Raw genomic sequence first — 23,724 nt, 5'->3', positions numbered from 1 at the left:
TAGCTGTCCATTTGAGATCTTGCGATATGATAGAACCCAGAAATTTGAAGGTTTCTACTGTTGATACTGTGTTGTCAAGTATTGTGAGAGGTTTGTGAGAGAACTTTGGGCTCCGTTGTGGTCAGAAGTTGAGGACTACCTATATTATCAGTTCTATCCATGTTGGATGACCCATAAAAAGGATGTTAGGAAAACTTGGAACATGAGCCAAACCTTTGGCACCCCAGCCATAAGCCAAGTGTCTTCTGAATGTAATGCATAACTCTTGCTACTAGTATGACAGTCCCAAAGATGCTGTTTCAGGAGGCAACTGGACTTTATTTTTTCTTTTGAAGACGTTTCACTTCTCACCCAAGAAGCTTCTTCAGCTCTGGGAGGATAGTGGGGAATGGACCCTCTAAGAGGATGCAAATGTCCAGATGCCTGCAAGGAATATAAATCCTTCCATTCCCCGCTATCCTGTCAGAGCTGAAGAAGCTTCTTGGATGAGAAGTGAAACGTCTTCAAAAGAAAAAACAAGAAAGTCCAGTTACTTTTGGGACAAACATGACTTGGATGGCTGAGAATCTCTACAGACGTTTAGCTATATAATTTGGGATGAACACCCTTTGAATGGTGTGGGGGTAGGAATGGATCTCCAGAGAAAAAATTGCAGACTACCAGGAGAACTACCCAGGTTACCCTGAGGACACAGATAAACCTCCAAGTGTTTTGGTGACACCTCTAAAAGGATGCAAATGACCAGCTGTCTGAACGGAATATAAATCCTTCCATTCCCCACTATCCTTTCAGAGCTGAAGAAGTTTCTTGGATAAGAAGCGAAATGTCTTTCAAAACAAAAAACAAGAAAGTCCAGTTGACTCCTGAAAAAGCACTTTTGGGACAACCACGACCTGGATGAGTGAAAATTTCTACAGACTTATGACAGCATGATAGTACACTTCATCATGGAGGAAGGAGTTGCAGGGAACTATTTCTTAGCACAGCTCAGAGTGCATGAGGCTGAATGGAAAGCAACAAAATTTAATGAAAGACAAAATAGCATGTCCTATGCAGATGCTGGTAAGAGCATCTGGAGTATGCTAATAAGGGACATGCATAAGAGCACAAACGTGCCTACCGTTCCCTGTCCTATTGTTCCTCTTCATTATATCCAATTAATATTGTTATTACATACTTATGCTCATATATATGCTTATATATTAAATACTTATTTCATGTTAATGCTTATATATACTGTTATGACAAAATAAATAAATAAAAATAAATAAATAAATAAATATGTGTTTCCTATGCTCTTGAGAGATCCACTGGATGAAAATTAAAGGCTGGGTCCTCCTGCTGAGTTATTGGGCCTTTCCAAAAACGGACTAAAGCGGAGAGGAAAGATAGGCGACATGTGTGAACTACTGGGCTCGTTTGGAATTTTAAGAATATTACAGGGATGGTGACACCGCATTTTACTAGATTTATAATCTATTTTCCCTCTGGAGCTGGAAGTAGTTTACCTTGGAATCCCCGTTCATTTTATGTTTTTTGAGATAGGCTGGACTGAGAGAGAACAACTGGCTGTTCTTGGGCATGAGTGACACAGATTGAATGAAATCAAACCAGGAAAGGTCAGATGGGGTAAGGAACTTGGCAGGTGTGCAGGAGAGATCTGCCGGTATGTTGTGGCCTGCTCTGCTCCTGACACAAATAAAGTTAAACCTCTGATATTTTGAGCACGAATCATTTGCTTTCATCCAAAGATTCTCAGGCCTGGGCTGAGAGAAGTGGTAGTTAAATTACATTAATAGAACAGTTTGAAAGCTTTTAAGAAGGAATCAAAGGCAGAGCCTCACAAGCCTCTTCTTCAGGATCTGGAGGGTTAATAAATATTGTGCATTACGCGAGACTCTGTGCTGTCATTCATGTATTCCAGCCTTTGTGTTTCAATCCAACCTGGTTTGCACCTACATGAAATCCACCAAGCTTCTTGCAACATTTGCCTAAACACAGGAGTGAAATGCTACCACTTCGCACCCATTCAGTTATACCGAACTGGTATTTCCAACGATCAGCTGTGCTGCACAATTTATATTCGCTAGAAAGCAGGAAATCCTGCTTTCTAATGAATCTAAATTACGTGGCACAGCTGTCTGTGTTCTACTTACCTGCAAAAGGCTCCTTTTACCACGCAAAGCGTGCTTTTGGCAGTGAACTAGTGGCAACCCGCGGAGGATTTCACCACTGCCTAAACATTTTGTTTAATCAGGTTTTTTTTTCCTTTTTTTTAGGGCATGTCAAATGCTACTGATGAGTTACACAGGGGTTATTTCTTCAGTCCATGAAAAGGACGTTGTATGTGCTTTTTGTAGCCAAACTTCTTATAGGAGGGTTTAAAAATATTATTTCTTAAATATAAGCCATTCTTTAAAAGAGCTAGTCAGTCAACCATTCATCCTTTGGCTGCCCCTTCATTGTCAGGGGAATTCTCTGGCCTTGGCATAGAAGATTTTAGAAACACATCAGAACCCCCAAAGGTTTATTGAAGCTTTTCTCCAACTTGCTACCCTCCAGATAGCTTCCAGCACAATATTTGGGAATTTCATCACAGGTAAAAGACACAAGATTTGAGGGCTTTTTGTCCCTAAAGGCAATAAATGAAAGGAACAGCGGAGGCTGGCTATAACTGTTCCATATTCTGCACACGTTTTATAGTGACATCTGGTTAGCTACTATGAAAAACAGGATGAGAAACATATGGTTTTTTTTAAAATAGATGAACTAAGGTTAACATTTGCAGTTTTCTAAGCCATCTGCTGACCTTTTATGAGATTATTTGGTCCTTAGAATTAATATTAACATAAATAGGCATGTTACTGAACAAAATATATAAAATTTGAGGATAGTGAACACACACAAAATGCATGAAAGCACAGACCCAGTCAGTCTTGCATATAGGTAGTCCTCAACTTATATTATAATTGAGCCTGGCAATTAGAGTCATAAGTTGTGACACTGACAATTGTAAAGCAGATGATCACATGAGCAGACCCCATTCTACGAATGCTACAGTCGTAAAGTGAACACTGCAGTTGCAGAGTGAATGCTGCAGTCATTAAACAAACTCTTGGTTGGCTATGGACAGAAATAAATGTCAGTTTCTGGCAAAAATACCATAAATCTTGATTGCATGACTGCAGGACACTGCAAATGAATATAGGCTGACTGCGGAGTACCCAAAATATGGTCACATGACCAGGGGGAGGGCTGATGTCATAACTTCAGAATTGAATCATAATTACCTTTTGGGAGTCCGATGTAACTTTGAGCAATTGATGAGTCATACGTTGAGAGCTACCTGTACTGAACACTGCTATGCATTTTCTTTCTCCTTGGTAGATAGAAGGTCAGTGGATTCTGCAAAACCAGAAATTTGATTAAATCAGTAGCCAGCATGCTTTACTACATCCTTTCAAAGTAATGCGACTGCTTAAGTATTTAGAAAGAAACTCACATTGAAAAGGGAAAGGATCTATTTAAGTACAGGCATGTAGGACACAGGTCCATTTGCTTTCTCTCCTCTCTCTCCTGCCTTTCCTCTTCGTAGCTGCTGCTTCGGCTGAAAGTGTTTAGATTAACACAAAAAAAAGAAAGGCCCAGGCTCCATGTCCACAGTGTCAGAATCTACTATTCTTTCTCCTGGGAGAATGTGTAAACATAGAAAGAGATTTCAGTGTTTGGCTGATTGTTTGGATGGATGAATAGAATAACTGACTGATAATCTGGAGGGAATTTTAGGCTCCCAACATTCAGAGGGTGGAAATTAAGCATCCCGGAGACCTACCGCATGGCAGAACTAAAGGGAAGCTGGCTGCATTTGCAGAACATGCTTCACCAGCTCTGTTAAAGGCTGAGCGGCTCCATTTGCATAATGAGTGAAGCTTGGTTAGTTTTAAGTTTACTCTGTTGTTTTGCGGCTTAGCGCGCTGTGTAAACTTAATCCGTTTTGTTTGTTTATAGGTCAACGGATTCTGCAAAACCAGAAATTTGATTAATTCAGTAGCCAGACTAAGCGGGTTGCATTAACGCGGGCAATCCATCACGCTGATTCAGGGAAATATTCGATATGTATTATGCATGGATACACTGAAATAGGCAACTATACGTCTCCGACTGCAGATGGGGACTCATCTTACAATCTGGAATGTTTCCCATTCATTCAAAGTTAATGCAGCAAAGGGAAGTCTTCAGAATAAAACCTCTGTTTTGCCTGAGTAGTCTAGGCCATTCCATGGAAGCTCAAATCAGCCAGCTGAAAACATTTCTTTGCCTGAATAAAAGACAAAATGACCTCTCTTCCCCAGGATCTATCTGGATTGGCAATTTCACCTTGCCGTGCTCATGGGCAGCAGGTCTTCTGTCTCCCTGCCTGCCTGCCTGCCTGACTGACTGACTGACTTGAGTGCTGTGTGGAATGAAAAACTAAACAAAAAAGCCTACTATTAATGTCATACCACATTTATTTATTTGTTCGTTAAATTTAAGACTTCCTATGTGACTATGGGTGGCTTAAGCCAGGGATGTCCAAACTTGGCCCTTGAAGAGTGGTGGACGTCAACTCCCAGAATTCCCCAGCTAGCAACTTGTTCATATTTATAGCTCATGCTGACTGGGGAATTCTGGGAGTTGAAGTCCACCACTCTTCAAGGGGTCAAGTTTGGACACCCCTGGCTTAACCATTTGTTTTTACAAGATACTAAAGTACTGACCAGAAGAGCAAAATATCAGCCATAAACCTCCCAGAACTAAAATAACTGAAATAATGATCCCCCTGTCCCCAAGGCCTAGAAGTACAACTAGGTCCTTAATGATTTCCTAAAAGCCATCATGATTTGGATTCTTTGGGGGAAATCATTCCAGAAGGCAGGATCTGCAGGAATACATGTAGATAGACTTCCTGGTCCTGTGAGATGACAATGTATGATTGACTGGGTCTAGTATGTGTCCACTTTACTGGGTCACAAAACTAGTAGTTGTGGGGCCGTCCAAAAGAGGGACTAGCCAGGATGCTCAGGGGGAGTGGCTAGAGGACTGCCAGTACTGTCTCATCACCTGCCTAGAGAGGATCCCACCCCACTAATTCTTGAGTATTCTATCGTTCTCTTTCTAATGGCAAACTTAGGTGGTGAGGACTGATTGAGTTGAATAGAAGGGAAGTATGAAGAATCTCAGAAAAACCAGAACAATCTATCCAAAATGTTTTAGAAATTCTGAAGGAATACGATCATGGCCAAAAAACCCAATGAGTGTCCATTGGAGAAAAAAATGAAGGGAGAAATAGAAAACAGGATGGAACAATAAAATACAACAGAATAATATGGAAAAGTGCATGGAAAACCCCAAAACTCTGAACAGAAAATCTTCTATTGGAGATGAGGATACATAGCAGCTTTTTGTTGCATCTCTTCCTCTCTTGTAACATTCCTGTCTTTAAGTCACCATTGGCAATATACCTATTCTCTTTATTTCATAGCAGTGATTACATTAGAAAATAGTGCAGTGATTACATTAGAAAATTGGAAAATCATCTCAGAAATAACATATTGTACTATTTCTATACGATTACCACGAAAAACCCCTGGAGGTGTCCATAAAGTCACCAGGGATTAAGCCTAATTCAAGGAAATTATTACTTCTTTCAGAGGTGGAGCCAAGTTTAAGTCTTCAAGAATACAGAATAACAGATTTGGAAGGGACCTTGGAGGTTTTCTAGTCCATTACCTGCTGAAGCAGGAGACCCTATACCAGATTTCTCCAACCTTTGTGGTTTGCAGACCAGCCCGGGTGGGAGAGAGAGGGGATGGTTCCATGCGAGCGACAGGTGAGCGCTTGTGCAGCTCCATTTGCATGAGCAGCAGGCATGCCTACCACTTGTGCAAATGGAGCGCAGGCACACATCTCACCCACGGTTTGCACACATGGGGATGCATGGGCTTGCTCTCCTGCCACTTTTGTGGCCTAACTTCTGAATGGCTCAAGGCCCTGAAATGGGGCGCGGCCTGGGGATTGGGGTCCCCCACCCTGTACCATTCTGGACAAATGGTTGTCCAATCTCTTCTTAAAAACTTTCAGTGATGGAGCACCCACAACTGTGGGAGACAAGCCGTTCCCTTAAGTCTTCAACTTTTTAGCTAAAGTTAGGAATGAGCCTGTTATGACCCAAAGGGCTCAACAGGTAGCCTTTAAACCCCATAATTGATTTTTCATTGTGATGTATTTTATTTTCAATTCAGGGGATGCAGCTTTTGATGATGAAAATATAACGTGCGCCTTAGTGGATCATCTCAAAGGTTTAAGATTTTCAGCACTTTGTAGTGTGAGAGATGTTCAAAAAGTTTGGGGTATTTAAGTGCACTTTGATTTTTTTGTATTAAGTGATTTTCATTATTATCAAATTGCAAACAGATGGCATTCCACTTACAAATTAATGCAGCCATTATTTCAGAATTCCAGCTAGTGCTGCAGTGGATTTCGGAGAAGACATCATCTGCCAAATTCTCAAAGTTCATAGTTCAAAGTCACAGTTTCAGAGTGAAAAAGCTTTTCAGTTTTGATAAAGATAATATTTACTTTGCCATCTAACTCACCTCAGATATAATATCTGTAACGTCTTCCTTTATTTCTTGTTGCATAAAAGAAACAAAATGATCATATCAGTCTTTCACATCTTTAAGCAAATCTCCCAGTAATCCAGGCATACTCCTTCCCTGTGATTCTGCCAACACATGATCACACTAAATGTCACAGTTTTGGGAATGCCGAGTCCTCATCCACTTTCTCCAGGAAGTGCTTGGCATTCCTTGCTTCAGTTTACCGGCAAGATGTTGTTCGTTGAGTTGTATGCCCGGCCATTTGCATTTTGTCTAGAATTAGGCTTGGCTTGGCTGTTGTAATCAGAATTACATTATTTCACTGTAATTTTCACATTATTTTAGTAATCATTTGCAGAATTAGGCTTGGCTTGGCTGTTGTAATCAGACTTTGGAAGGGGTGTTCTGGAATACCAGACCATAGTACTGAGTTGTCTGATGAAGAAACTTGCTTTTTCAGTCACCTATCTTCTGACTCTCCTACTACTACTACTACTCCACCGTCCTCCTCCATCCTCCCTTCTCCCTCCTCCTTTTCAAATGCACATTTCATCCTTTTTTTTAAATCATTGTGGTTTTGTGGTGGACATTTATGGCCCCCATGACCCTTAATTTGATTTACCTTCCTTTATCTACCACATAGTCTGCATATGTTTTATATCTTCAATCAAAGATTCCTGATCTGTATCTATCAGTTCTAGTGTTATGCAACTGTAAGGATCCCTGCAGCTTTCCTTAATGACAGGCATTCTTTAAGCAATCAGTTCAAAGATTTAATGGTAAACTACTCTCATTCGCCTATGATTGAGGAGGCTATTAAAGACCAGTGGTGGAATTCAAATTTTTTTACTACCAGTTCTGTGGGTGTGGCTTGGTGGGTGTGGTGTGGCTTGGTGGGCATGGCAGGGGAAGGATACTGCAAAATCCCCATTCCCTCCCCACTCCTGGGGGAAGGATATTGCAAAATCTCCATTCCCACTCCATTCTGGGGTCAGCCAGAAGTGGTATTTGCTGGTTCTCCAAACTACTCAAAATTTCTGCTACCAGTTCTCCAGAACCTGTCAGAAACTGCTGAATAGCACCCCTGCTACAGACCAAGTATTCACATTGATCCCAAACAGCAAGTAGACCATAATCAACTGCAAGGAGAGCAATGAATTTCTTTTTCTGTGATTTGGTGCCCCTTCTTGACCATTTCCAGAGGCCTTCAAATAAAGGAGAAAAGGGCTGTATTATCTTCTAGGTATACAGTCCTCGCAAGGCTTCTATTGGTTTCTCATGAACAATTCCAGCTATAAACACTTCCAGATGTAGGGTGGGCCTTTGTTCAGTCCTCCAAGGAACTGGAATATTTGCTTTTCAATTTATTTATAAATGATCAGAAGATAGAGTTGAGCAACGAGATATCCAAATTTTGAGATAGAATAAATCATTCAGGGTGGGAAAAAGCAAAAGAGATGCTTGAGGGAAAAAGGCAAGTGCAGTTCAGTATAAATGTAAACCAATGGGAGCAAAAAGGAAATGATAAAAATTCATCATAAAAAATATCACAGATGGGGATGGAGAGTCAGTTAAAATATAATGGGGAAACACAACTTTATAACTTCAAAGTACTATATAAACATGTTATACATTCCAAGATTTTTATGTCAAGTATGGATCTTTTCATCATGGTTAAGCAGTCTAATTAGCTATAGTCCATGAGCAATAAATCCAGAGCGCTCAGTGCAATAATAGGTCCCACATTTTTGAATATAGGTCAACATTGCATTGACATATTTAAATCTTATTTCTTTTGCCAGCACTATAAGTTTATAAATATTAAACCAGAAAGGAATAATCTTGGAATAGCCCCAGAACACATGTGTCAATATCTAGTCCACTATTGTACTGAGTTTGATTTCTAGCTCTTACTAAACATCTTCAGTCTGAAGTATCCAAATCACTCAGTGTGGGATTTGTTGCTGAATTGCAAAAGTAAATCTTAATAGCAACATATAGAAATTTTAAACTCCTAATCCATTGATTTTTTTAAAATGGGAGATTCCAATTTTTTATTTCTATTTTCAATTTACCAATATCTGTATTTATAAAAGTGCTCAGTTGTCTGTTAAAAATAAAATTTAGGCTTGGAATCATCCAAAAACTCTTAGTAGTGATCATAATATTTGAGAGGTTTCATGTGCTTCTTTTATGTCTGGTCCAAATTATGCAATATTAACTGAATATATTACCATTCAGCAGATTTCAATAATTTGAACATTCCTGCAACATCAGAAATGTTTTAAAATACTGATTAACCATACAGCTGATATAAACTATTTATTCTATTTTTGTTCCATGAGCGCAACATAGAAAGAAAACAAAATCAGTTACTATATCAGAAATTCTGAAACGGAAATTGTCTCTCAGAGTTGGTTTTCATAGAGACAGATATCAGGCTTAAGTTTTTTACTCATCAACATCCAAATATGTCTTGCAGATTTTTAATGCCAGAAATACAACTGCTATTGGCAAAATCCAGAACTAGCATTTACTCAAATTTCAAGGGAATTAAATAATAAGCTAGTTTATACCTTTGGACTTGATGGACAGGAAAATGCCTCAACCTCGGCTGAGACAAGGGCATGCATAGCAGATGATATCCTGGCATATGCTAGATATGAATTGAGGAATATAAAGAAAGTCTAACTCAGAAGAATGTTCACGTTCATTTATAAAAAAGAAAAGACTTAGAATGCCAGTAAAGAGGACAGTGGGGATGGTATTTAAAAGCTAACACAGAATAGGGATAATATAAATTTCAGTGTAAATTTCAGAATTGGAGCAAACTGCTGGAGACAATGGAGGACAGGAGAGCCTAGCTTGCTATGGTCCATGGGATTATGAAGAGTCGGACATGATTTAGCACCAGAATAACAAAAACAAAAGTTTCAGTAGCCTTTGGTTTGTACGCAATGGATAAAATGGGCAGATTCAGAGGAAAAAGATAACAAAGTGGATATATTTGCGTCCTTTGGGAGAGCCAGTTTGGTGTAGTGGTGAAATCAGGAGGCTGAGTTCTTGTCCCACTGTAGACATGAAGCCAACTGGTTGACCTTGGGCGAACCACTGTCTCTCAGCCCTAGGAAGGAAATAAACCTCTTCTGAAAAACCATATCAAAAAACCCAGCAATTTCCCCAGTCAGTTTCCAGGAGTCAAAAAGACTGCAGGGCACACACAGTGGAAGGAAAGTACCCTTCCATTTAAAAAAAAGTTTTCATTCTGTTCCTTATAGTCACTTTAAATACATGAAAGATAAAAATAGATATATACATTACAGATTTTTTCCCCATCAATCTCAACTCTTGACTTCACAAGAATCTATGTAACTTCATAGACCATAGAAATCCATGCTATTTCTTGCTAACAGTATAGAAATGGTTTGCATTTTCAGGAATGTTGTTCAACTTTTCACATTCTATGGCCCCAGTATTCCCTGGTGTTTTCCCCTCTGAGTGTTAACCAGACCAGATCTTGCCTAGCTTCTAAACTCAGACAAACTCAGACAACGACTGCCATCTACTAAGATACATTAAGGATAATAGCTATAATAATAATAATAATAATAATAATAATAATAATAATAATAATAATAATAATAATAATAATAATAATAATAATAATAATAATAATATATAATATAATAATAATAAAATAAGATAATAGATAATAGGGCAGATTTAAAGAATACAGATTGGCTTTGGACATGTCTGTGAAATTTATCTTCTTCTTATCCTTAATAATATAATTTATATATTATTCCTTATAAGGAAGGAATGGGAATTAACAAAAGTTTAATTTGCCAAAGAAGCTTCACTGAAAAAAGGAATTGACTTGAAATTTTGGGCTTAGACAACTTAGAACTTTGCCGTCTTTGATCTGACCTAAGCATAGTACATAAAATCATCCTACCAGTCAATGAATACTTCAGCTTCAACCAAAACAATACAAGAGCACATAATAGATACAAATTCATGGTAAACCGATCCAAACTAAATTGCAGAAAACGCGACTTCAGTAACAGAGTTGTCAACACCTGGAATGCCCAAGGAGCTGCTGATCCAATTCTACAGAGGAATTATTGAGCCTGTCATTTGCACCTCTATAACTGTCTGGTTCGGTTCTGCAACACAACAAGAAAAACACAGACTTCAGAGGATAATTAGAACTGCAGAAAAAATAATTGCTACCAACCTGCCTTCCATTGAGGACCTGTATACTGCATGAATCAAGAAGAGGGCCGTGAAAATATTTGCAGATCCCTCGCATCCTGGACATAAACTGTTTCAACTCCTACCCTCAAAACGACGCTATAGAGCACTGCACACCAGAACAACTAGACACAAGAACAGTTTTTTCCCAAGGCCATCACTCTGCTAAATAAATAATTCCCTCAACACTGTCAGACTATTTACTGAATCTGCACTACTATTAATCGTTTCATAGTTCCCATCACCAATCTCTTTCCACTTATGACTGTATGACTATAACTTGTTGCTGGCAATCCTTATGATTTATATTGATATATTGATCATCAATTGTGTTGTAAATGTTGTACCTTGATGAACGTATCTTTTCTTTTATGTACACTGAGAGCATATGCACCAAGACAAATTCCTTGTGTGTCCAATCACACTTGGCCAATAAAAATTCTATTCTATTCTATTCTATTCACTACCTGACTCTGTGGTTTCTTCTCCAAACCCCAAAACTTTAACCTTAGACTGTCCACTGTAGACCTCACCCCATTCCTAAGAGGTCTGTAAGGGGCATGCTTAAGAGCATCAGCGTACCTACTGTCCCTGTCCTAATGTTTCCTTTTATTGCTATCCATTTCATGTGTTTATAATTATGTTTACACTTGTATCTGTCATAAAATACATGCTTGATGAACTACAAATTTTAAAAAATGGTCTAAGGCAGGAGTCTCCAATCTTGGCAACTTTAAGACTTGTGGACTTCAACTCCCAGAATGTGGAGTTGAAGTCCACAAGTCTTAAAGTTGCCAAGGTTGGAGACCCCTGTTCTAAGGTCTGTCAGCCTCTGATTCACAGTGGAGTAACTATTCTATTTATGTATTTATTTTATTCAAATTTTTATACCGCCCTATTTCCTGAAGGACTCAGGGCGGTTCACAGCCTTATAAAAACATAAGAATAAATACAAGTTAAAACAACATTTAAAAAACTTATTACATTAGGCCGAATTTAAAACTATCTTTAAAATAATACAAAAACCCCATTTAAAACTAACTTTAAAACTAAAACTAACTTTAAAACTAAACTCTAGGCCATTCCCGCACAAATAAATAGATGTGTCTATTCTAAACTTCTTAGCACATTGAAGTATATTTGTGGTGCTTGCAAATAAACCCTACCTCATTCCTTGCTCACATTGTTCACATTACAGTTATTTGAATAGGGCTATAATAAATGACTTTTTGTGCATGTATGATGACAATCAGCAAGATTGTAAAAGCAGGATTGGTTCAAAGAGCCTTTCAATGGTAGTTGTTACTCCTGGGAATGAATGCATATAGGTATTAATTCATTATTTATTGTTGGTGAATTTATTAATCTTGTGTTGCAAAGTGCCAGAGGTCTTAAGTTATAGAAGAACTGTACGTAAATTAATTTTAAAAATTATCCATCAATTTATGTCTTTCTAGAATAGATGTGAAGAGATGTTTTTTCTGCTGTGGGGGCAACATTGTTGGGAAAAGGGGCAGGATAGACAACCTAGTCACCAAGTGGCTTACGGAGTGGAGTTGCTGAGATGCAGCTTTAGAAGAGAAGTGCCTTTTACACACTGACTGACATCTGTTAAGCTGTCATTGCTGAAAATGCTCCAACTGAAATTATCCTCGTAATAGTTTTGTTACTGATTGAGCTATACGTATGAATCCCATACCTCAAAGTGTTAACTACTTATTTGTTTCCAACAAGTTAGTTCCAACTTGTGAACAACTCTGAGTACTTTTTCCTACAGAGCTTTTTACTGGGTCACTCAGACAGCTTTTAACTTACTAGTTCGTACTTTCATTGTTGAGTCCCTCCAAATCAGATCATCTTTGCCTGAAACTTTCTGGTTGGCGGTCTCAGCTATTCAATTATTCCCTGCTAATGAAAAACCAAAAGGAGAACCCTTTAACTCAAGGGTCTCCAAACTTGGCAACTTTAAGCCTTGTGGATTTCAACTCCCAGAATTCTTTTCCACAATGCTTAAAGTTGCCAAGTTTGGAGACCCCTGCTTTAGCTGTTTGCCCAACTAAACTAAAGTCTGGTCTGGAGGTTTGAGAGGGGCTGGGAGATCAAATCTGGTTGTCAGATGTTTAACCAAATCTGACTTTGCTTCTCATGCAGGATCTATTGTGCATATGTGGTGCAGAGGAATGTCACGTGCACTCTTCAGGATGGAGTGGAGAGCTATGTGAAAGCTGAGTATCACAAGTGCAGCTGGGGACCCAAGTGCCCTGGAAAAGTTGTGTGAGTATAGCCAGGGATAAAGGTGTAAAGATCTCTCAACATCCTTTGACCTGAGAAAAGTCACTCCTGAATATTGATTTTATCACAGATAGTACCAAAAGTCCTGATTCCCCTTTCATCTTATTAGTCTTCTGAGGAAGTGTGATTAGGCTGGCTAAGTTGAAAAGTGAGGGCCAGGGAATCTTAAATCCATCCTTAGTCTATTTCATTAATGAAATGAAGTACATGGAAATTCTTCTATGGCACAATTGACTACAATTGTGTTTTTCCATGTGCCATTGATCATGAACAAAGCTTCTAAGATATCTAATGAATTCTATTATTTCTAGCTCTTGATTATTCACTCATGTGGCAGGTAGTCAAATGTCTTCTTGCAATCAATCTAAACTACCCTCAAATTGGTCTTCCAGTTTTCCAAAATCATCTTGTCAATTGCAGGTAGCCCTTGAGTTACAACTGCAATAGGGACTGGAAATTCCTTTGTAAGTTGGTGAGGTCATAAAGTGAGTAATGATGTGATGAGACCTGATTTTACAGCCAATTTACCATGGTCATTAAGTGAATCATCATAGCAATTCCGGCTTCCCCAATTGACTTTGCTTGTCAGGAGCTGACTAGAAAGGTTGCAAATCATGATTATGTAATTGCAAGATGCTGCAACCATCATAAATACGAGCTGATTGCCAAATGCCTGAATTCTAATCACATGATCATGGGGTTTTTATTATGGTTGTAACTTTGAGGTCAGGTAGTAAACCACTTCTTTCCAAGGCTATTATAACTTCAAATTGTTGTCAAATAAACAATTATAAGTCAATGACTACCTATAGGAACTGATCTTTTGTTCCTATTCTGTTTGGGCAGTTTCCTTTCTCCTCAGGTGGAAAGAGTTTGTTTTTAACTAGATGCTGTTAACTAGATGCATCAGCTATCACACCACTTAGCAATTTGAAAATTGTTGGTAAGCAGGTAATTAGCTTGTAGTTGCCTGTTTCTGTCCCTTTTGTTGGATCATTCATTGTCAGGTGTTAAACAATCTAGAGCAGGGCTGTCAAACTCCCGGCCAATGGGCCGGATGTGTCACATGCTGGGTCAATGGGCCGGATGTGTCACATGTGTCACACACTTGTTTTAGCAAAAGGGAAAAAAGTCCTGATACGTCACATGATGACATGACGACATAAATTTGACACCCCTGATCTACAGTTTCAGCTCCTTGCAGTTGTTAAACTGCTTGGCAATCAGCGAGTGACTGGTTAGCAAGTTCTTGGAACTGAAATCCACATATCATAAAGTTGCCAAGTATAAACATTACACCATTAGACATTTCCAAAAGAAAAACTATCCATTCCTGATAACCAATAAGCATCATGAGAAATAAGAACACTTTTAAATGTAGTCAGATAAACCAGTTTTAGGTTTTTCTTTCTTCCTCCTAGCCAATCCTAAATCTCATAAATATAATTCCAACTTCCATTTTCTTCTAATATCTTTTCCTCCTCTCTCCAAATTCTTATCATTGTTCAAGTTTACTTGTAATTTTCTTAAAGTAACTTCAGTATATATCTTATATTTATATTATATTAAAATGGTAGTCAATAATGTCTTTTTCAATTTTTAAACGATTCCAATTGCATTTATAAATAGAATATTTACATCTATTTCTTATAAGTTGTAATTTTCAAATCCACCTTAGAATTCACCTCAGTTATCTCCAGAAGGATTTGTTCAGTAGAGGTTTTTGTTCCAATAGAGTTCAAATGCTTCACAGGCCCAGAGATCAAACAATTCCTTTAAAGCATTGGTAGTCAACCTGGTCCCTACCGCCCACTAGCAGGTGTTCCAGCTTTCATGGTGGGCGGTAGGGGTTTTGTCCGATACTGAAGCACTTCCCTTTTTTTAAATGTAATTGACTTTTTAAAAAATTGGGCATAAGTTTAGTTCACGTTACTTAAGTGAAACTAAATGGCGCTATAGTGCGACTGCAAACAAAAGAGCCTCATCCCAGAATAGCTCGCGCATCTCCCCCCACACCACCCAGTTGTAACAGACAAGCAGAGCTGGTAGCCAGCGCCCCCCCCTCCAAATCCAACCCACGATGCGCGAGAGGCATGCGCAAACGATGCATGGTGCATTACTGTGGAGCCAGTGGGCGGTTAGAAAATTTTACTATTAAGAGAGATACAAAGGTGGGTGATAGGTATAAAAAGGTTGACTACCCCTGCTTTAAAGTAACCAATGTGTGCACTTAGTAATCGATCCTTAAAGTCCTGTTTATAAACAAGATACAGTATATTTTTCCCACACAAGAAACCCTTTCTAATTAACTTCAAAGCCTTTCTTTAAATCAATTTCACAAAGCTTTTAGTATTTGTAAAGTTTTCCAGAAACCACTCTTTGCTGTATATTATAAGAAGTTACAAAAAAAAATTAAGATCTTAAAAAGCTGTTATATTCTTTCTTTTTAAATGGATTGAAGAGAATCCCACCCAGTGACCAGGACTCCTGTGAGACTGAAAGTTTTTTTCAGTCTTAAACAAACAATAAGAAAGGTAAAACCCCAAAGTGATTAAAAAGATGAGGCTTGGTCAAACCGAGTCCTGAAAGGCTGCATTTATGGCTCAGAGCATGATGGATCCTTTGACTTCCAGTTGATTGCAAGTGGCTGTAAAAACGATGGTTTCTGTAGTCTGCTCACAAAAATCAGCTGTGCAAAGGACATATGGGTAATATATAGCAATAGCCCTTATCACTTCACAGTGTTTTCCAGCCCTCTGTAAGCAGTTTACAGACTCAGCATATTTCCCCCAACAATCTGCCTCCTCATTTTACTGACCTCAGAAGGATGGAAGGCTGAGTCAAACTTTAGCCTGGTGAGATTCGAACTGCCAAATTGCAGGCAGCCAGCAGTCAGCAGAAGTAGCCAGCAATACTGCATTCTAACCACTGTACCACCATAATAATAATAATAATAATAATAATAATAATAATAATAATAATAATAATAATAATAATAATAATAATAATAATAATATTTTAATTTGTATACCGCCCTTCTCCCAAAGGACTCAGGGCGGTTTACAGCCAAGATAAAATACAGCAACAACATATACCATGGCTCAATATCCAGTTCTCTCTTTCTTCCAGAGAGAATTTTGGTATATCCAGCTGCCAAATTTGACCATGATGCCCCAGCAAAAAGTGTGGGGATTGGTTCTCCCATATCGCCTCACTAGATATTGTCTGTATGAATAATGGGAGTTTTCTGATGGAAAAACCACTCAATATAGAGAAATAGATAAGACTTTCTCTATATATGAATGTGATGCTTATGTTAGGACCATTTAGGCATCCTTTTCCCATGCCTCCTCTGCTTTCCCACATCATATTTTAAGTGACAGAAGTGCTGTTGTACTTAAAAATTGGAATGGATGCAATGCTTGTTTGCTTCCAGCAAAGGCTCACACTAGCTAAGAGCCCAATAACTGCTCAGCATGATCATGTATTTCTTGGAAGTTGACCCAAATATAGCATAAATCTTTCTCGTATTATGGACTGGATCCAAAGAATTGTGAGTGAAAAGAAAATAGCTGTCAGCCCCATTCCATACATGCTTTCACAGACTTTTTATATGATTCTATTGGAGGTGAGTTCAATAGCAGTCGGTCAGTAGAAGTTCTGCAGCCAGGCTAACATTTTTGGAGGTAGCTTTACTTTCATTACGAGCCAGAAAAGCAAATGTTTTTAGATGCTTTCTGTATTTTTTCAATGTTACTCTGTGATATCGGCACTGAAATGGTACCAAGATACATGATGATTGTGTTGCTTGCTGTATATTGTCCATCCATACACACAATTTTCAGAAACAAAGAGAAAATGTAGACAGAAAGAATACTTACAGTTTAGAAAGAAGGATAACAGGAAAAAGATGTGGAAAAGGAAGAAAGATTAAAATGTACATGCAAGTTAAGTTACTATAGGAGAGGAGCTTTTTCTAAGCAGCCTCTCTCCAGATGTACAGGTAGTCCTCGACTTACAACAGTTCATTTAATAACCATTCAAGGTTACAACGGCACTGAATAAAGTGATTTATGTCCATTTTTCACAGTTACAACCTTTGCACCATTCCCATGGCCACGTGATCAAAATTCAGATGCTTGGCAGCTGGTTCGTATTTATGACGGTTGCTGTGTTCCAAGGTCATGTGATCCCCTTTTGAAACCTTCTGACAAGAAAAGTCAGTGGGGAAGGCAGATTCCCTTAACAGTCGGGTTACAAACTTAACAACTTCAGTGATTCACTTAACATCGGTGACCAGAAATGTTGTAAAATGGGGCAAAACTCTCTTAACAACTGTCTCACTTCACAGAAATTTTGGGTTCAGTTGCGGTCGTAAGTTGGGGACTATCTGTATGAGATTACATGGGGCTGATGGGAGCTGTGGTTTACATACTAGAAATTATCAAGGAATTCTACAATATAATACTGAGAAAGGTGATGATCATGCCAAGATTATGCAGAAAGGTGCACCAGGAATATTTTTTTTATTATTTTTTTATTTAGTTAGTTAGTTAGTTAGTTAGTTAGTTAGTTAGTTAGTTAGTTAGTTAGTTTGTCAAGCATGTATGAGAAAACAAGTATAAGTATGAACATAACATATAAACATATAAGTATAAACAGGTATAAGTATATGCATAAGAAATGAGTATGAATCAATGGGAACAGTAGGACAGGGACGGTAGGCACACTGGTGCGCTTATGTACACCCCCTAACAGACAAGTTTGACAAGTTTGAGATATAAGCCAAGCAATCTATGCCAGAGAAAATATGCGTTTAACTTTTTTTTAATTGAAATCGGTAGAATTTGTGCATTCTTCCTATTTGTATACAGATGGTGATTCCCTAAATTGCTAATTCAGAAATTCTGTTACCTACCAGCAAAAGTATCTTGTATCAGGGTTCCATGTAACAGAACAGACCCAATGCAATCAAACTCTGAGGCCTAGGTGTTCCTCAGAATACAGATTTATTAGGCATGTCATAATACTCTGAAGGTCCTCTGAAGGTCCCGTGTTTTTCCCTTTGACCCCCAAAGTCAAAGTTCTTTCCCCGAATCTATATGTCCATCACACGGTCCAATCCCATCACATCCCCAACTCCAGTTGGTTTCATGCCTCCCCAGCACCTGGTGACAACATCCTTGGTTTCCAGGAGAAATAATTTTATTTTGGCTACAAGTCCACCGCTATCTATACACCCCACTCCTGTTCTCACACCCCCAACCAGCGTAGCTGTGGCAGCCCTGAAGATGCTCCCGAAATGGCTTCAGGGTTGACATCTTGCCTATAAAGTCACTATGTGGGTTGTATACGAGATCACACAGGATCAAATCTGGTAGCAGAATGGCAGATTTGCAGAGGTGTGGGTTTCCCCCCCCCTTTTTTTTTTTCTTCTAAATAAAAATGAGAGGAACCAACTCCATATCCACCCTTAATGCCTCCATATAGCTGGAAATTCAGTAGAAGTTGCTAAATTCAGAAGTGCAAAAACTGAGTTAAAAATCAAGCTTATGTATGAATTTGATAGGCTGGAAAAATTAGAAAATCTACTTTGATGGGGTATTTTAGCTTGACCTTCATCATTCAAAACAAAGATGAACTGTGATCAATTTTTACTTAAGGAACTGCTGTTTGCTTACTTGAACACTGCCAGTCAATAGGATGTAGGATGTAATAGTTTCCTGGCCATGGATATCAGCCCTATTTTGGTCTTTTACTAGCTTTCTTGAAAAAAAATTACAAGCACTTTTTAAACATTACTTCCATATTACTGTTTATATTTCCAAGTCTTTAACATACAAAGCACTTAGCAAACAATTTGTGATTGTCATCAGGTTTAGGCAACCTCAAAACGTTGAGAATATGTAGTGACCACCATGAAATAACTTGTTTGTTCCAGCAGAGGAAGAGAAAAATGCAAGAGATGCTGTATCCTGGCCTCCAAGCTATCACAGTCTTGTCATGCAAAAGAAAAAATAAATGTAAACTCTGTGGTGAGGTGTATATTGGGGGAGTGGGTGGGTAAGAATAGAGTGGTTGAGTTCAAGAGCCAAAAACTGGGGAGAGCCAAGAGTTATGACCAATGGAAAAACTGATTACTTACAAACTATACTGCTGCACCATTGCATAAAACAGTAGCTTTGTTCTAGGTTCAAATAAGCCACTTTGGATCCAGGAAAAAATGCTTTCAAGAATACCCAGTATCCAGCCACACTGGTTTGGAGTGGTTATCAACCATGGCAAAATCGTGATGTGGAAGAGGATTTTCCACAAGGCAATTCTTATGTAGCTTTGAAAAGTTAGGAAATTGACTAGTTTTAATTATTTTTATTGCCGCAGTGAAAAGCTATTTATTTATTTATTTTATTTATTTATTTTATTTGATTTTTATACCGCCCTTCTCCCGAAGGACTCAGGGCGGTGTACAGGCAGAAGTAAAAAAGGCAATACAATGTACAATTTAAAATGTGAATTAAAAAACTTATTATAATTAGCCCGAAACTTTAAAATATATAAAAACTAAAATCCCATTTAAGATTAATATTAAAAATTTTAAAAATTTAAAAAACCAATAAAATTCAATAAAATTCAAGCCAGCCCCGCGCGAATGAAAAGATGTGTCTTCAGTTCGCGGCGGAAGGTCCGAAGGTCAGGTATTTGGCGTAAACCCGGGGGAAGCTCGTTCCAGAGTGTGGAGCCCCACAGAAGGACCTTCCTGGGGCCGCCAGCCGGCATTGCTTGGCGGACGGCACCCTGAGAAGTCCTCTCTGTGAGAGCGCACGGGTCGGTGGGAGGCATGAGGTAACAGCAGGCGGTCCCGTAAGTACCCAGGCCCTAAGCCATGGAGCGCTTTAAAGGTCGTAACCAACACCTTAAAGTGCACTCGAAGGCCACAGGCAGCCAGTGCAGTCTGCGCGGGAGGCGGTGTTACGTGGGAGCTACGAGTAGCTCCTCTATCACCAGCGCAGCTGCATTCTGGACTAACTGAAGCCTCCGAGTGCACCTCAAGAGCCCCATGTAGAGAGCATTACAATAATCCAAGCGAGAGGTAGCAGCGCGTGAGTGACTGTGCACAAGGCATCCCGATCAAGGAAGGCGCAACTGCGAACCAGGCGAACCTGGTGGAAGGCCCTCCTGGAGACGGCCGTCAAATGATCTTCAAGCGACAGCCGTTCATCCAGGAGGACACCTAAGTTCGCACCCTATCCTTTGGGGCCAATAACTGCCGCCAACAGTCAGCTGCGGCTGCAGCTGACTGAATCGGGATGCCGGCATCCACAGCCACTCCGTCTTGGAGGGATTAAGCTTGAGCCTGTTTCTCCCCATCCAGACCCGTACGGCCTCCAAACACCGGGACAGCACTTCAACAACTTCATTGGGGTGGCCCGGGGTGGAAAAGTACAGCTGGGTGTCGTCAGCGTACTGCTGGTATCTCACCCCGAAGCCACTGATGATCTCACCCAACGGCTTCATATAGATGTTGAACAGAAGGGGCGAGAGAATCGACCCCTGCGGCACCCCACAAGTGAGGCACCTCGCGGTCGACCTCTGCCCCCCTGTCAACACTGTCTGCGACCGGTCAGAGAGATAGGAGGAGAACCACCGATACACGGTGCCTCCCACTCCCAATCCCCCCAACCGGCGCAGCAAGATACCATTACCAAGATATTCATTAATTAATTAATTTATTTATTTATTGAATTTATATCCCGCCCTTCTCCGAAGACTCAGGGCGGCTTACACTGTGTTAAGCAATAGTCTTCATCCATTTGTATATTATATACAAAGTCAACTTTTATTGCCCCCAACAATCTGGGTCCTCATTTTACCTACCTTATAAAGGATGGAAGGCTGAGTTGACATCTTTATAAATTGCTTCTCTAGCCATTGAATTCTTAAGGTGGGATAAAAGTTCAGATGAAACAGTTCCTTACTTTAGCATAGGAAAAAATACATTCTAAATCTTAGGAACTGTGGTTAGAATGCAGTATTGCAGGATAACTCTGCCCATATCCAGGAGTTCAGTCCTGACTGGCTCAAGATTGACACAGTCTTCCATCCTTCTGGGTCAGTAAAATGAGGATCCTGATTGTTAAGTGAAGTATGCTGACTATGTAAAGCTCTTAGAGTGGGCTGTAAAGTGCTATGAAATGGTATATAAGTCTCAGTGCTATTGCTAAATCTTACAGATTGCAGTGAGAGAGCTAAAACAGGTGATTTACTAGCTCTGTTAATGGATTTTATAATCCGGGTAACCTCTGGGTTGATCATACCTTTATTATAAATCATTCTACTTTTAACATATCTAGGCAGCACATGTCCCAAATTTTGATGACTGCATTTATTTCTGGCAGTGTTCTTACAAAAATAACTAGATTCCAATTTCAACCAGAATTTTGTGACCACTTGATGAGATCTGACCCAACTTTGCACATTTTACTATTGTCAGCAGCCTCACTAATGACTTCCTCAGTATGTTTGCTTGGCTCTTGAAAAGGTTCTTTGGAAGAAAGATATAAAAGATTTATTCCAAGTAAATATGCCATGAATCATTTAAATATGACTGAATCCAACTGGTTAGTCTGTCCTAGTATATAGAAACAAATTATTATATGCATGTAAATTATAGGTGTATGGACATTATCATTATCATCTACCTACGTATCTTCTGTAGGTAGATATGTGTTTGATGTGTTTTAGTATGAAATATTATTAATATATGATTCTCAACTAATGTTATTAGACAACATTTTGAATCTGTAGTGGACTTTTCTGTGTTTATGCACCTTGATAAAGGTACCGTATGTAAATAATAACAATAACAGTGATAATAACATGTGATGTGATTTGCAATTTGGGTTGAAAGATTATGATCATCATACCAATTATAATTGACTATTTTGGTTCATCAAATATTTAGAAATTATTATAAGTACTGAATTTTGCAAAAGTTGATCAAATAATTAGAAATTATTATAAGTACCACTCATTTTGCAAAAGTCTATTTGGAAAAGCCACACATATTATCGCAGTACCCCCATAATTCTTAAGTCCTTGCCTGAATCATTGGTGTCAGCACCAAACTGATTACACTGTGATGTTCATTTTGGACAATTAGAATAGTAAACAACAGTGCTGTTAACTAGATCAGCCAATTTCCATCTCATGTTTATTACTGAAAACTAGTTTTGTGTAGAGGTGAGGATACTGGCCTAAAAACCGGGGACAGTGAGTTCTGGACCTCCCTTAGGAATGAAAGCTGGCTAATCATTCTCTCAGCCCAATCCACCCTACAGAGCTGTCCTTTGGGAAAACATAATAAGGAGGACATCTTTGAGTTTGGAGGAGGAGGAGGAAGAAGAGGAGGACAATGTCTGGATAACAGATGTTGCAGTATCTTGAGACAGCAGAATAGAAGAGAAAGAACTGGGCAAAAAATCATGAAGTACAAAGACCTTCAAAGAGAAGTAGAACACTTATGGCAAAGGAAAGCAAAGGCAATATCACTAGTAATAGTCATCTTGTGTGCAATTCCAAAACATCTGGAGCTCAAGTTGAACACCATCAGCACTGACAAAATCACCATCACTCAATTGCAAAAGTCAGCTCTACCTGGAACATCATACATCCTGCAAATGTATATTTAACGTCATTAAATAACAGCTGCCTATCCCAAGTCCTTGGGACGGACTCAATAGGTCGACAAAGAGGTCAAATGGAGTCTAACATTTGGCTGACTGTGTGACCAATATGATTTATATTTATTTGTTTATTATAGATTTTAATAATTAGATTTTCATCCTGCCTTTATTATTTGTGAGAAGAGGAAATCCTCTTTCCTCCTTTCATGTTCTCCACAACAACCATCTTCTGAAGTGGGTTGGACTCAGAGAGTGACTGGTCCAGCATCACCCAGCTGGTTCTTATGCCTTTTTCATTCCTTTCTGTTAAAGTTGTTAAGAAAATAGCAACAACAACAATAACTAATAAATGAGTTTGAATTTGGTACTTGGGTGGAATTTAACTTGAAATAAATACATAAATCTTAAATTTCATCAGGAAATTCCTTCAAATCAAGGATTATCCTCTTCTAGGTAGGGTAGAGAGCTAGGCTAAATAGCAATAGCAATAGCACTTAGACTTCATAGTGTTTCACAGGTCTCTCTAAGCAGTTTACAGAGTCAGCGTATTGCCCCCAACAATCTGGGTCCATAGCCATAAATGAGGCTATGCTCAGCAATCTCAGGATTTAAGGGGATGAAGCCTAATATGAGATCACAGATGTCTTCTCAACATTTTTGAGCCCCTCCAAGGACACCCCTGATTCTGCCATTTGTTGAATGTAGACATTGTGGCTGGCTACCGCTGATACTTTTGATTGAGTAGTGTTACCTTCTCAAGTAATAATCCGATGGTTTCATGAGGAAGTAGCAGTCCTACCTTTTCAGACTAAGAATAAGGCTAGAAAAAGGGAATGTTTTCTGAGCCAAAACAATCC

At 39.0% G+C, this 23,724-nt stretch overlaps 1 protein-coding gene across 1 annotated transcript in view; it reads left to right on the top strand.

The window, feature by feature from the left end:
- Window positions 1-23,724, top strand: part of EMILIN3 (elastin microfibril interfacer 3) — a 39,292-nt gene that overhangs the window by 6,875 nt on the left and 8,693 nt on the right. Inside the window, exon 2 of the mRNA XM_058175778.1 lies at window positions 13,044-13,166. Coding sequence (XP_058031761.1) covers window positions 13,044-13,166 — 123 coding nt within the window. The remainder of the gene's footprint in view (window positions 1-13,043; window positions 13,167-23,724) is intronic.

The sequence above is a fragment of the Ahaetulla prasina genome, chromosome 3, assembly GCF_028640845.1.
Source record: "Ahaetulla prasina isolate Xishuangbanna chromosome 3, ASM2864084v1, whole genome shotgun sequence".
NCBI lineage: Eukaryota > Metazoa > Chordata > Lepidosauria > Squamata > Colubridae > Ahaetulla > Ahaetulla prasina.
The sequence above is the reverse complement of the archived record's forward strand: the minus strand, read 5'-3'. Positions and strand labels throughout refer to the sequence as shown.